This window comes from Canis lupus, chromosome 4 (assembly GCF_048164855.1).
Source record: "Canis lupus baileyi chromosome 4, mCanLup2.hap1, whole genome shotgun sequence".
NCBI classification, from domain to species: domain Eukaryota; kingdom Metazoa; phylum Chordata; class Mammalia; order Carnivora; family Canidae; genus Canis; species Canis lupus.
The window spans coordinates 52,037,456-52,053,364 of record NC_132841.1 but is presented as its reverse complement, the minus strand read 5'-3'; the positions used below and the strand labels follow the sequence as shown (position 1 = coordinate 52,053,364).

The window sequence follows — 15,909 nt, the reverse complement described above, 5'->3', positions numbered from 1 at the left end:
GAAAATTCCCCTAAGTCTATGCCAGCACATTCAGTCCTCAACTCTGGGGTTATAGGCTTCACTTATCTTCTTTCATAGAAGAATATGACTCATATGCTGTAATTCTCTTTAAGAGAAGACCACTTCTTGTATTTAGGTGAGTGGAAAAGGAGTGGAAATCTTTCCTATAGCCCCCAAAAAACCTGGAAGTTGTTTAAGTTGGATGTGCCTATTTCAATTAGTAATTCTGAATAAATCAAAATCACGAAGTAATCTCTGGATGTCAGGATTCCACTATCAGAAATAGCTCCAAGAAGTCTGAAACTCTAAGAAATGATGGCATATTATTATCACTTGGTTTTTCACTAAAAGTTCATTAATGAAATGGAAGAAAATAAGAAAGTTCCTTTAACATCCAAAATGGATCAAAACATAGTACTTAGTAGTTTATGGATTTTATTTTCAATTAACTGGATCTTAGCTGAATAAACAGAGTATCATAACCACTGATAGGAAAATTTAAGGAAATGTTTCAATTTTATGCTATATTGCACCAATTATAGAATGAAAAATAATACTTGACAAGCTTTCTAACCTAGCAAATATAGTTGACATCTAAACAATGCAAAGGTTACAGGTGCCAAGACCCCGCACAGTTGAAAATGCTTGCAGAACTTTAGACTCCCCAAAATCTTAACTACTAACAGCCTATTGTTGACTGGCATTCTTGGCAATAACATAGTCAATTAATACTCATTTTATATTTTATATGCAATACATACTATACTCTTACAATAAAGTAAACTATGGAAAAGAAAATGTTATTAAGAAAACCGTAAGGAAAAGCAAATACATTTACAGTACTGGATTGTAAGCGGACCCACGCAGTTCAAAACCGTGTTGGTTAAAGGGTCAGCTGTATTTTCACATTTGAATGTTACAGCTAGTAAATACACTCACTCCTAGGATACAGTCCTAAAGCAACAGTTTTTTTTCCCCTATCGTCTTTTAAAATCCACTATGTGAAGATTAGTGTTCTCCTGTCCCTAAGTAAGTCCTATAACTTTTCTAAACTAGTTTAGGTTACATACTCTCAATTGAACAATAGCCAATACTCTGAAAATGATTTGAAGTTGAGGCTTTTCCCTTACTCTAGCTCAGGCCTCCTACAGGACTACAGATTGAAAACCTGCAGTTGTGAGAGGGGTGGAAAGGTTAAGGCAGGCTTCATCTTCTTTGCCAGCATCATCGCCCTCTCTTCTTGACTTATCCAGGGTTGAAGCATGTAGGGAAGGCGAGAGGGAAGTAGGAAATTGTTACTCAACTATGCTCTTAAAATGACAGGGTGTGGGTGCACCCTGAAGCTGGGGCATAAAAAATTCCCTTGGGGCGCCTGGGTGGCTCAGTCAGTTGAGTGTCTGACTCTTAATTTCTACTCAAATCATGATTTCAGGATCCTGAGATTAAGCCTTCCACTGGGCTCTGAGCTGGTTGTAGAGCCTGCTTAAGATTCAGATTCTCTTCCCCTGTGCCCCTCCACCTCCCTCCCCATATGCACCGCCCTACACCTTAATTTTTTTTAATTCCTTGCCTTTTCTCCTGGGCACTTTTATGGGTTCTTCTGAGATTGTTACCATCACTGTGGCTCTCCCACCTTAGTGCTTGTTATATACCCTTCTCTGGCTATTTTTGGTTCTTTGCTTAACTCCTGGAAGTTCAATCCCCGTTGGAGTCTTATCCTTCTAAAGGCTCTCTTAGAAGGACCTAAAAAAATACCATTGACTCTTGGGGCCCTTATATAGTTCATAGGAAACTAACATCCTTTGCCTACACAGATTAGAAGATACAAGAGGACTCCACAAGACATTTTCACAAGACATTTTCACTATGTCTGCAGTCAGAAAACTCAACAGCCAGTCAGCCCACTGCTGTCCTTGAAACCTCATTAGAATTATAATACGAGCCACATTTGTAATCTTTAACCTTGTAGGAGCTTCCTTTTAAAAAAAACAACAACAACAAAAAAAACAGGTGAAATTAACAATATTATTTTATTCAATCTAATATGCCCCAAATATCATCATATAAACATTCAATCTACATTAAAAAATTAGCAAGACATTTTGCATCCATATTTGCACTACGTCTTAGAAATTAGGTGTTTTATACTTACAGCATATCTTAATTTGGACCAGCCACAATTCAAGTGCTCAATAGCTACATGTAGCTAATTTTAGATGGTGCAGCTTAAGATTTTGGAGGCATAGGTCAGACACCCATTCATAGTATCCCCACTAAGCCACAGAAGACATGTGACTCTCCAAATGGTCTACTGCTGAATTCTCTAAATGGGGAGGTATTTCAGAGAAAACAGCTCTATGTAGAAATCCTCCTTAATTACCAACATTCAACCTTTTATCACCCTCTACATGCTGACTTTAAGAATCGCAAAGTATGTTTTCTCTCACTTCCCTTTTTTAATAATAAATTTATTTTTTATTGGTGTTCAATTTACCAACATACAGAATAACACCCAGTGCTCATCCCATCAAGTGCCCCTCTCAGTGCCCGTCACCCATTCACCCCCACTCCCCGCCCTCCTCCCCTTCCACCACCCCTAGTTCGTTTCCCAGAGTTAGGAGTCTTTATGTTCTGTCTCCCTTTCTGGTATTTCCCACACATTTCTTCTCTCACTTCCCTTTTTTAATTCTGTCACAGTAGGTAGGGTCTGGTATGTCACTTGGGACTATACCTATATTGTTTTGGGGTCTTAGCCAACATTCCTATTTTTAACATTCTGCTACCTAAATATTTCAGTCATGTCTCAAGTTCTTGATGTTTCTGGCAATTTATTTTGGACTACAGTGATGACTTTCAATAACAATAAGCAACTTTAAAACACTGCATAGTAATAATTGCCTTTATTAACCTTCCAAATAGTTAAAATATCATTAAAAAACACAAGCAACTATAAGCTATGTATGATTATAATGTAAAGACGGTGGTAAGACTGGCTGGTCCCCACCTACACTTTTAATTCTTTTATAATACTTACCTATTAAGGCTGTGGTAAACCGATTCATGGAGAGAGGTTCTAAGTACATTGGTCCTTCATAGGCAGACTCTAGTTCACTCCTGACATAGTCCCTGAATAAGTAAAATGGTAAGAATGTATTAGATACATTCCAAGCACATATGGAAAAGAGAAGTAGTTAAAGCACAGTATTCTTATAAAAAGCATATTATGTTAATAACACCTCTTTCCGCACGTATACTAAGAAAAAAGTTAAGTATAAAGAATTATATAAGGATGGACTTCATTTCCTTCTTCCATGAACTGGATCAGATTTACTAAAGGTGAGTTTTACTATGTAGAAAAGACAGCCAAAGCTCCACTCTATGGGATTTTCTTTCTTCCCAAGGCCTTATTAAAAAATTATTTCCAGTAAAAAAAGAACAGTTGATATGCCATTCCTCAACTCTACTACTTAACTGATATACTCAATAATATTACAACAAATTTCCCCTCTTTGGGCTCTCTTCCACCATCCCACCTATCTTATTTTCCCCAGTTTTATCCCCAATTGTACTCAGTTACAGGTAAATCACAAACTAGCTAGAAAACTGGCTCACAGCAAGACAATCCTTAAAAACTGTCACTTTGACTATGTCAAGAATCTATAATTAGGGTTATAATATGTAAGCAGGCTACAGATTTATTTTGAAACAAATTTTAAATCACATCAAATATTCCTTTTAAAATTTATTTAACATGTGATTACTAAGAAGTAATAGGATTTAAGTAACAAAAACCTTTACACAACTAAGAAAACAGAACTTTGCACATCCAGGAAGCACAGAAAGGGAGAATTTATTATCAGTAAGCTAAGTAATAACACTAGAAGACTATTGTCTTAAGTTCTTTTGACATCACAGTAGGGAAATTTGTGTTAAAAAAAAATCCTCCTTTTCTTCACTTACTGAATGCTTTATTCACTGTATTTAAAACAGTTTGAATGTTTCTAGTATTTCTGAACAAACCCACGGCTGTATTTACTTTTTCCATGAAATTACTTCCTATTAGGCAATCAAGTTGAAATCCTTCAGTGTAGCATAGCCAAACAAGAAATGACCCTTACATAATCCACAAGGAGAGTACCACCAAAAAAATCAAAATTAAAAACTACGATACATTTTATGAATGGAAGTAGTTTGGGGTACAATTATAAAATCAATAATGGCCCTAGATTCATAGGTGATTTAGTAATTTTACTCTATTACTCTATGATAACTATTTCTAACAAATAATATGTTAACAGTCCTTTTTACTGAAACTCTCAAAAGGAATGATTTTAACACAGTGGTGGTCAACCCGGGGTGATTTTAACTCCAAGGGATATTTTGCAATGTTTGGAGACATTTTTAGTTGTCACAAATTAGAAGGGCTGGGCCTGCTAAAAGCACCTAGACTAACATGCTGCCACAATGTTCTACTATGCATAGGACAGCACCCACAACAAAGGACTAGCCAGTCCAGAGGTCAGTGGTTGAAACCCTGTGAGAGGCATAAATGCTACACATGCAAATTACATGTAAATATCTGATGCCTACATTACTACATAACCATCAATGTAAAATTATCATATTTTATAAAGCTTTAAGACAGAAAACTAAAGAATTAAGAGAAATATGAACTTTAAAATGAAAACACATATAAATACCACTTAACATATATGAAGTCTTTGAAAATGCTATGTAAGAAATAAATTTATATTTGAAAGAGTTCTGAGTCCTAGGTCTCTAAAAGCCACATAAATTTCTTGTGACCACAGTAGATCCCTCTCCAATAGGTCCAATTATAAAGAAGGAAAACCCACCAAGACAAAGTGCAGATTGCTGCTTGCTGGGGGCTGGAGGCGAGAAAATGTAAAGGACACATAATGGGTACTGGTTTTTACCGTGGGGTAATGAAAATGTTCTGGAGTTAGATAAGGGTCATAGTTGCATAACATTATGAATGTACTATATGCCAATGAATTATTCACTTTATTTATTTTTATTTTTTTTAAGATTTTATTTATTTATCTATGAGACAGAGAGAGAGAGAGAGAGAGGCAGAGATACAGGCAGAGGGAGAAGCAGGCTCCATGCAGGGAGCCCGATGCAGGACCCAATCCCAGGACTCCAGGATCACGCCCTGGGCTGAAGGCAGGCACCAAACCGCTAAGTCACCCAGGGATCCCCGAATTATTCACTGTAAAGGTTACTTTTGTTTTATGTGAATTCAATAAAAAGGGAGGAGGGACGCCTATATGAGCACTATTCCCTGGAAGAGCCAAAAAGTTGCCCCCGAGGGCTCAGTCCCCAGATTTTTTTTTTCCCCAGCAGATCTCTTAAGGGGGTGGGGGGGGGGGGAGATTGCAGAGCTGGGTTCCCGGACATGTTTTCTTTCCCTTGTTTGCTTTTGTAATCCTATTACTGATATTTTATATATAACTCAGCAAACCCATTACTCTAGAAATTTCTTATTGCTGAGATATTTTTAATTACTTTGTATTATTTCCTAGCCTACCTTAGTTTATCTTCTTTTTTTATAGCTTGTTTGCCTTTCTTTTAAGAATTCTAACTTCACATAACAAAACTTGTAAGGAAAATTAACAAGCTCTATACTTTTTCTTTTAAGCTCAAAAATTTACTGGGGGCACCTGGGTGGCTCAGTTCATGATCCCAGGGTCCTGGGATAGAGCCCTCAGTCTGCTTTTCCTTATGCCTCTGCAGCTCCCCCCACCCCTGCCGGTGTTCTCTTTCTTTCGCTCTCCCTGTCAAATATATAAAATCTTTTAAAAAATAAAGTCTGTTTTTTAAAAAACGAATTTACTGTATACATAATATGTTGCTAGCACACTGCTAAACTCTGGGAATACTACAGCACACAAGAAACACATGTTAGCACGAGCTTACAAACCAGGAAAAGAAACACACATTAAACAAATTATTTAATCTAATCATTGCAATTTTAGAAATGCTATAAAAATCGAGAATGATTTTCTTTTTAGTTCTTTTTCAGTCTCTGTATTTCATGACTTTGTGATTTGACAAGATTATGGGATACTAAGGGAGAACTGCCTTCCAGAAGAATCATCCTTTAGGCCCTAATGACAACAACATGGTGTTAAACGGTTTCCTCCCACTAACTCTCTGTGCTGCTTTCCTCTAGGACCCTAAGAATAGCTCTCCTCAATGCTCTAACCTCCCCCATTACTGTGTGACCTGAGCCACTGGTCCAATCATCCTACCAAAGAAGTTAACACCTTCTCTAGGCACCTTAGACCCTTTCTCCTTTGGCTCAACTCCTGTCTCTCAAGACAGTCCTTCAGAATCTTCCCTGTTTGGCTGACTCACCAGTAAATCCCTCCTCAGTAAAGAAGGCCATGCCCAGAAAGCCTGTAGTACTTCTATGGGCCAGCTGAGCCTGGCTTGCCAGAGTCAGGGCAGTGGCTTCAGTAAATGCTAAACTACTGGTCTCACCAAGTAACCTCTAATGAGCTATCTCTTCTGAAAAAGAACCCAGACATTGCATCCCAAAGTACACAGAAGAACTGTAATAGGGATCAATGTTTGAACAAAGATCTCTATATCTAAGTTATGAACAACTTCATGGCATCTTACTTGGACAATAAAAACTCTTGATTACTCAGTCTCTCAACAAAGTGGGTCATTCACAACATAAATAAACAAGACAGTAAAACCAAATAAGAAGGCTCCAGACAAGAAATTACCCAAATTCCATGAGTCATTTTAAGCCAAAAATTAATCTGATGCAAGAGTCATGAAATTCTAATTTTTAATAGAATTTAATAACTATTTTAAGACTGAATCAGATGAAATGTTCAAAAGTACTATTTGTTTTTTCAATTTAGAAGATTTAAATGGTAAAATGTATTAGGCTGGTCAGAAGCAAGAATCCCTGCTGTCTACTTATAACTGAATAAAATCTTTACCTTCTTAAACATTTTTCATTTGTGCAATTTGTACAATACTAACGATCAACCCTGAGCACTAATAAACTAAACACTTTGAAAATCTACTTCTCTTGTCCCCTGTGGTAGCCTATTATACAGCAATTGAAACTGTCTGGGGGCATAAGAATGTAGGAGATTGGATCCCTGGGTGGCTCAGTGGTTTAGCACCTCCCTTCGGCCCAGGGTGTGATCCTGGAGACCCAGGATCAAGTCTCACATCAGGCTCCCCGCATGGAGCCTGCTTCTCCCTCTGCCTCTCTCTCTGTGTCTGTCATGAATAAATAAATAAAATCTTTAAAAAAAAAAAAAAAAAGAATGTAGGAGATATATGAAAAGAGCCTCAAGGATAGCTTGCAATTAGAAAAATTCTTGCTATAAAGAGAAGCATACAAGTTACAAAAAATAACAACAAAACCTAGAAGCTTACCAATTCACAACTGACCTGGTAACATCTCTTAAACAGCCTGAACGACTTAGTATAATTTGTACATTCCGGCCACTTAAAGCTTTCAAACTGTAATTCTAAAGAAACCTAATCTACTTTTACAGAGAATAAAGTGGTGAACTCTCAAAGCTATCTTATGCAATATGTGCAAACAAAAGGCATTGCTCAATTTAAGGAATCCCAGATACTCAGATTTTCTAGCACCTGTATTTGAGTACCTATTATACCCTAAACAATGTGCTAGTAACTGAATAGTTCATTTACCCTGAGCTCAATTATTTAAATCATCTCTGCCACCCTGCTTCTCTCTTTAGCTTCTTTCTGACTCCTCACTGAAATATTTAGTGCCTGGATCTGATAATGTTCAAAAGAAGAAAACTTATCAAATACTGAAATGGCTCAATTTTATTCCTGTCAAAATTAAAAGCAGAGTATATAATGACAAAACTCATTTTATTAATTCCTTTATTTAACAGCAGTTAAATTTAAATTGTGTTACCCAGGAAAAAGAAAAAGAAAGAAATGAATGTTGTTACTCAGAAAAGCACATTTGGCAATTAGGGACACTCTGGTTTCACAATTGCTAGAAAGGGGGTGCTATATGATCTAGGGGGCAGAGGCAGTAACATACACACAAGATTGCCCCCACAGCAAAGCATGACCTGGCCTAAAATGCTAATAGTCCTGTAATAGAGAAACCTTAAATGAAACCAACTTTCATGAAATGGGTAGCTAATAATCTGTATTTTACATATAAATAATTCTTGGTAAAATTTTTCATTTGAAACCCTACTTACATACCAAGACAGGATAAAAAGGAGTATACTTTTAATACTGTGAAACCCATGGGCTCTTAATTCAACTCATACACACATAAAATGGACACGTTGGTTCATAAATCAAACAGTAAGACAAGGAATTCAAGAATACTGGAATTTAAAAATTTTAGAGAAAAACACACAACTGTGTTGTAAATCAAGACCATACCCTTGCAGGAATGGTCCTATCAGTTGTAGAGTTTTTCTTTCTTCCCCTATAGTTCTGGATAGTCTCAATTTTAAAGCAGGATTGAAACTGGAAAATACATTCCTTATATTACTCAAAATGAAAAACATAGTTTAGTACTTTTAAGAGTTCAAGAACCTGAAATTTATCAAATTCTAATGAGTTCAAACAGAATATTAAATGTCCATACTACATGACCTGAGGCCATGGATTTTCTAAAGTTTAATTCCTATGAACTACAAGCAATATCCATTCTAGACATATTCTACAAAAGGTTTTTTTTTTTCTAAACACATTTTTATTCATTTAAGGGTAATCAGCTTCATTATTTGAGTATATGTCTTTTTTTTTTTTTTTTTTTTAAGATTTTATATAGTTTTTGAGAGAGAGAAAGAGAGAGGGAGGGTGGGGAGGGACAGGAGAAGGAATAGCTGACTCTCCAATGACTGGATGTAGGGCTCAATCCCAGGACCCCGAGAAATCATAATCTAAGCCAAAGTCAGATGCTTAACCAACTGAGCCACCCAGGCACCCTTATTTGAGTACACGTCTTAAGGGAAAACAGAAACCCAGCTTTTCAAGAGCTTATGCATTTTTTTTTAAGATTTTATTTACTTACTCATTTGGCAGAGAGAGAGAAACAGCACGCGCTCATGAAGAGAATGCACAAGCAGGGGGAGCAGCAGAGGGAGAGGGAGAAGCAGGCTCTCTGCTGAGCAAGGGAGCCCTATGCAGAGCAGTATCCCAGGACCCTGGGATCATAACCTGAGCAGAAGGCAGCCAGCTGCTCAATCGACTAAGCCACTCAGGTACCCCAAGAGCTTATGAAATTTTCAGTTTAAGAAATTAGTAACTGCAAATGACTTCTTATATAGTCCGTTTCTGAAGTACCGAATTAATTAAATTATCCAAGTATTGATTCTCCTTAATACCATACTACACATTGCCTTAATATAACTAGACTGAATGGTAAAAAATATTTGTAAATCATATAACTGATAAAAGACTTCTATCTAGAATTGAGTTGTATTACAACCCAGTAATAATAATTTAAAAAAAAGACAACCCAATTAAACACCTGGCAAAGAATCTGAATAAACATTTTTCTAAAAAAGATTTACAAATGGTTAATGAACACATGAAAAGATGCTCAATACCATCAGCCATCAGGGAAGTGCAAATCAAAATCAGATAGAATATCACATCACACTCACTATGATAGCTATACTAACAAAGACTTATCAGTAAGTATTGGCAAGGATGTGGAGAAATTGGAACCCTCATATATTGCTGGTAAAAATAATATAGCTGCTTTAGAAAAGAGTTCAGCAGGGGCACCTGGCTGGCTTAGTGGGTACAGCATGCAACTCTTGATCTCAGGGTTGTAGGTTTGAGCCCCATGTGGTATAAAGATTACTTAAAAATAAAATCTTTAAAAAGGAAAATACTATGGCAGTTCCTTAAAAGGTTGAACACAAATATCTTATGATCCAGCAATTCCACCCCAAAGTTATATGCCCAAGGAAAAAAGTATGTCCACACAACACCTACCCATAATGTTCACAGCACTACTTAAAATAGCCAAAAAGTGGAAAGAACCCATGTTCATCAATAGATGGATGAACAAAACATGGTATATTCATACAATAGAATATGATTTGGACAGAAAAAGTAGTAATACACGCTACACCATAGATGAACCTTGAAAACATGCTAAGTGAAAGAAGCCAGGCACAAAGGACCACATACTGTATGTATCTGTATGAAATGTCCACAATAGGCCAATCCATAGAGTCAGAAAATAGACTGACATTTGCCTAAGCTTGGGGGGAAAGGGACCGATGGAAAATGGGGAGTGACTGCTGATGGGTACAGGGTTTCTTTTTGGAGTGATGAAAATGTTCTAAAATCAATCATAGTGATGGTCTGTATAATTCTGTGAATGTACTAAAACCACTGAGCTATATCCTTTAAATAGGTATGTAAATTTTATCTCAATAAAGCTGTTAAAGAAAAAGATAGTTATAAGGTTGCTACATGAAATCTGAACCATTACGTTTTCTAAAACTAAAAAACTTCAGCCTTAAAATTTTATAAATGTAATATTCAAGCCTCAATATTTATAAATGTGACATATTATGAATAATTCAAGGGTAACACATCTTTGTTAACCTTTTCTAAGACAGCATCATCTAGTATAAATTATACTAAGAAAAGAAATTCTCAACACACCATTTCTTGAAATTTGTTAGGTTAATATCAAAACTTACACCTTAAGATGGACATTGTCTTCCTTTTACATTTTCAAAGAAGCAACTTGCCAAGGTAACATAGGGAAACTAGTTCATACTCAGTCTAATTCTAGAATTTATTTTCTTTCCACTAACCATGCTGCCTCCCTGGGAATAAACTACCAATTAGAAAAATCTACATTCAAGTTAAAGTCTGGGATTGTTCCTCCCAGTTATTTGCCCACTTTGGTTTTTCTTCTATAAATATGAAAGGATTATTAAAAAGGATCTAAATGAAATAAAAAATAGGAAATGATTTGTACACTCTAAAATTTTATTATAGCTGCGATTACTTAAAGTACATTTCATTTTATAATAATAAAAACAAACTTTTTTTTTTTAAGATTTTATTTATTCATGAGACACACAAAGAGAGAGAGGCAGAGACATAGGCAGAGGGAGAAGAAGCAGGCTCCACACAGGGAGCCCAACGTGGGACTCGATCCCGGGTCCCCAGGATCAGGCCCTGGACGGAAGGGTGCGCTAAACCGCTGAGCCACCCAGGCTGCCCAATAAAAACAAACTTTAAACATTAAAAAAACATTTCCATAAATTAAACGTCTAAAGTTAAAACTGCCGCCAGAAAAATGGTCAGAAAAAGGTTTGTATTCAGCTCTGACATGTCAGGGCTCTGTTTATCCTTACATAATAGAATTCTGACCTCTGAAAAAGCCTGGATGGTAATACTATATATACATATAAAAACAGGGCTACATGCCTTCGGCCATCACTATACCACTAAACCACATAGAAACCAAAAAAGCATGAAGGAAAGTACAGGATCACTGTTTTCTCACCCAGAATTATAACTAATAAAAGCAACAATTTTCATAACCCTACCTTGAAGTTTAGAATTTTAAAAAATAATCGAAGAAACTACATCAACTCTAAAAAGCTATCATTATATAGCTCTACCATAAAATACTCTGATTTAAAGTCATTTTTTAAAGAATGTTCATAAAAGACTTCTACATAATAAGAAAGACATGTTAGTTAAAATTCACTGAGCAGAGGGGTGGCCTGGATGGCTTAATGAGTTGATCGTCTGACTCTTGATTTTGGTTTGGGTCATGGTATCAAACCCCATCATGGGGTAAATGCTCCATGTGGAGTCTGCTTGTCCCTCTCCCTCCCCTTGTGCTCTCCCTTACCCATTTGCTCACTCAAGCTCTTATTCTCTCTTTTAAAAAAAAAATAATTCACTGATCACTACACCCAAAAACCAATCCAATTAAAAAATGGGCAGAAGACATGAATAGTCATTTCTCCAAAGATATACAGATGGCCAAGAGGCACATGAAAAGATGTTCAAGATCACTCATCAGCAGGGAAATACAAATCAAAACTACAGAGAGATATCACTTCACGCCTGTCAGAATGGCTAAATTAAAACACAAGAAACAACAAGTATTGGCAGGAATGTGGAGAAAAAGGAACCCTCCTGCACTGTTGGTCAGAATGCAAACCGTTGCACCTACTCTGGAAAACACTATGGTGGTTCCTCAAAATATTAAAAATAGAACTACCCCATGATCCAGTAATCCCACTATTGGGTATTTACAGTAGAATACAAAGACACTAATTCAAAAGGATATATGCACCCCTATGTTTACTGTGTCATTATTTACAATAGCCAAATTATGGAAGCAGCCCAAGTGTCCATTGACGGATAAATGGATAAAGAAGATGTGGTATATGTGTATGCATACACATACAAACACACCACCCAGAATATTATTCAGCCACAAAAAAAAAAAAAAAAAAAGAAAAGAAATCTTGCCATCTGCAACTGCATGGATGGAGCTATCAAGTATAATAATAAATAAAATAGAGAAATACAGATACCATATGGTTTCACTCATATGTGGCATTTAAGAAATAAAACAAAGGGGAAAAAAGAGACAAATCAACAAACAGAGTCAACTATGGAGAACAAACTGAAAGTTACCAGAGGGGAGGTGGGCAGGGGTAGGGAAGATGGGTGAAATAAGTGATGGGTATTAAACAGTATACTTACCATGATGAGTACTGAATACTGTGTATAGAATTGCTGAATCATTGTATTGTATACCTAAAACTAACATAACACTGTATATTAACTGAATTGGAATTAAAACTTAAAAAAAAAAGGAAAAAAGTCATTCAGCTCTACACTCAACTACTCTAAGAGCTTTACATCCTTTATCTTACTGAATCTTTACAATAGCCCCTTACGATATTACTACCACTTTGTAGATTAAGGAAAAGGAGACCTATCTAATAAGTGACACAAAGGTTATATTGCAGTAAATAAGGAACACAGAATTCGAAATTCTCCAGTCACCACGCACTTCTCCAAAAGATATGGCACTCTTAGGTGGCTAGGCACTCATCTACACAAAAAAAATTATAAATCAGAAGCCTATCTACTGGGATCCCTGGGTGGCTCAGCAGTTTGGCACCCGCCTTTGGCCCAGGGCGTGATTCTGGAGGCCCAGAATCAAGTCCCACATCAGGCTCCCTGTGTGGAGCCTGCTTCTCCCTCTGCCTGTGTCTCTGCCTCTCTCTCTCTCTGTCTCTTAAAAATAAATAAATAAAACCTTAAAAAAAAAAAAAAACAAAACGCCTATCTACTCTACTGCATTATACTCTACAGATAGAATTTTTGCTTAAAAATTAATAAAGATAGAGAAATGTCTCTACCTTGAGCTTGAGCTCAGATTCAGAGGTATCTTGGGCAAGGCCACAGGAACAGACTGTGTCGGGGTTTGGGACTGGTGGTGCTGCAATAGGAAGGACACCATGTTGTCTCTGTTATTACTGGTCCCTGAACTATTTTAAACTATGTGGAGAAAGATGCTCCAAATCTACTTCATGCTCCCATGAAAGAGTCCAAGACACAGGGACACACTTGTGTGATACAAAATTAGAAAACTCATGCCTTCAATTTAGAGTAAAACAGTTCAGTTTCAAGCACTGTTACGATTATAAAAAATGTAGCCCTACTCTGGCAGCTCCAGGTTTTCCAACTTTGACACCCAACAACATGCCCTGGGCAAAACAGCAAAAGTTAGAGAGCAAAACACCACCTTCCAGGTACCATTTTGAGAAGAGGAAAGTGATCAGAGAGGAACAAAGGAGTGGAAAATGAAAAGACTGAGTTTCTGCAGAATACTATAGAGCCTTTAAGAAATAACTGGATGATGAAGTATTACAGAGGATGAAAGTCTTTCTTCAACAAGAGGGGCCAAGAGTCAGTGACTATTGTTATTTAAACTCTTTTGTATCCATGAAAGTGGTGAAAACTGGAAGGTATTAAAAAAAATTGGGAGGAAATGCCAGAATTTTAATAGGTTTATCTCTGAGTAGCATAATTTCAGGTGATTGTTACTGCCTTTAAATTTTCTCTATTTCCCAAAAGTCATCAACAATAAACAGTATTATTTTATAATCAGAGAGTAGAAAAGGTTTCTATGTCAATTCAATTCTACTAATATAAAAATGCTGTTTTAAGATTAATTTTGATTCATTAAATGCCAATACCAGAATCTGTTTTTCAGAACTACAGAAAGCTACATCTTTTTATACATGCAAAGTAACCATCACTCTTTTTAGGATTGGGAGTATATTTCATTATGGTTATACATTTCAGTCCAGACAAAAGGAATTAGAGGCGCCTGGGTGACTCAATCAGGTAAAAGTCCAACTCCTGATTTTGGCTCAGGCCACAATCTTAGGGTCATGAGATCAAGTCCTGCATGGGACTCCATGCTGGGTGTGGAGTCTGCTTAAGATTCTCTCCCTCTCCTTCTGGCCCTGCCCCCCACCAACTTGTACCTACACTCTCTCTCTAAAAAAAAAAAAAAAAGAGAGAGAGAGAGAAAATTATACCTCCCAAATCTATTTATACCTCTATTACATTTACTGTGTGGGCTTTTGGTTCCCCTGTATTTTAACATTCTTGCTCCAAAGTAGGAAGTTCATTTTCACTGGCAAATCACAGTCTTAAAATTTAGGACTAGCAGACCTAGGCAAACACAGTATTACTAAAGATGCAGAATTCTGAGCTATACCATGAACCTCATCAAATAAATCATATAAATCATCCACTATATACATGGCTGCGCTGTTTCATATGCAGCATAAACTGACTTCGTAAAATGATGAAAGTAATCAAGTCCATAACTGTTAAATGTTCTACAGCCTATCTTCAGAAATTCTCTTCTTAGGTAATATAGAAAAGCTCCTAAGTATCTCTGTAAACATAATCTTAGGGCCCATTTCGTATTTGGATTGTTTTTCAAAGCAGGAAATAAAATTTGAAGCACAACCCCAGCTATTAATTCTATACACTAATATTTACTTAGAAAACAAATATCAAAAAAACTGTTTTGGATATTTAGCAAAGCCTCAGCTTCTTAACAGTGTTCATAAGAAAAGTATTTTATCAGTACTGAAAAACTTCAAATTTAGTCATACATTTCAAAAGCAAGGTCACATTCTTACCTAGAGATTTGATGTCCAGCATAGAGGAGCAGGGCAGTCAAAAAATACAGGTAAAGTTGAACCAGATGCTGCCTGGGCAAAGTTAGTAACACAACACTTAATATATAACCTGTAGTAGAAAAAAAAAGAGATTATAAATAAAATGATTCTAATTCAGTCTCCCAAATAATTACACATAAAAAGAATTTGAAGTAAATTACTTTCCAATCAGGTTTCAACAACCTTGAGGTTTTTTACTTCACTATCAAAATAAGTTTAATACAGTATAAATCAGTATAGATGTTCTGTTGAAAAGAAGGCAGTTTTCACTTTCTTGGTAGATTTTTCTACTTTATAATCAAAACAACACACAAAGGTACACCAGGACTTCTCTCATTACCTACCTTTCCTTGATGTTCACTTACTAGTTCTACATCAATTCTGTCATTCTCTAGTCCCAGAGGAAGAACTGTCCTTAATGTCCCTCTCTAAAGCTGCCTCTTCCACTTGACTCAAGATCTTATTTTTCCAACTCCTGAACAACCTCTATCTCCTGTATCTTTCAACATTCCCTGACACCAGTGCACGCCTTTCTTTTCAAAGGATGTAGAGGGCTCTTATTCTAATCTTGAAGAAAAACCTCTCTTTGTGCTGATTTTTCCTTTTTCTATTACCTACCTTTCTCATTCCACTGACAAATGTT

At 36.4% G+C, this 15,909-nt stretch overlaps 1 protein-coding gene across 3 annotated transcripts in view; it reads right to left on the bottom strand.

Moving 5' to 3' along the window:
* The window catches only part of RNF145 (ring finger protein 145), a 57,776-nt gene that overhangs the window by 27,232 nt on the left and 14,635 nt on the right, over positions 1 to 15,909 (bottom strand). For all 3 annotated transcript variants that reach the window (XM_072824314.1, XM_072824315.1, XM_072824316.1), the window contains exons 3-4: positions 15,228 to 15,336; positions 3,035 to 3,126 (exon numbers count right to left, since the gene is read on the bottom strand). In XM_072824314.1, the coding sequence (XP_072680415.1) occupies positions 3,035 to 3,126; positions 15,228 to 15,336 (201 nt within the window). The remainder of the gene's footprint in view (positions 1 to 3,034; positions 3,127 to 15,227; positions 15,337 to 15,909) is intronic.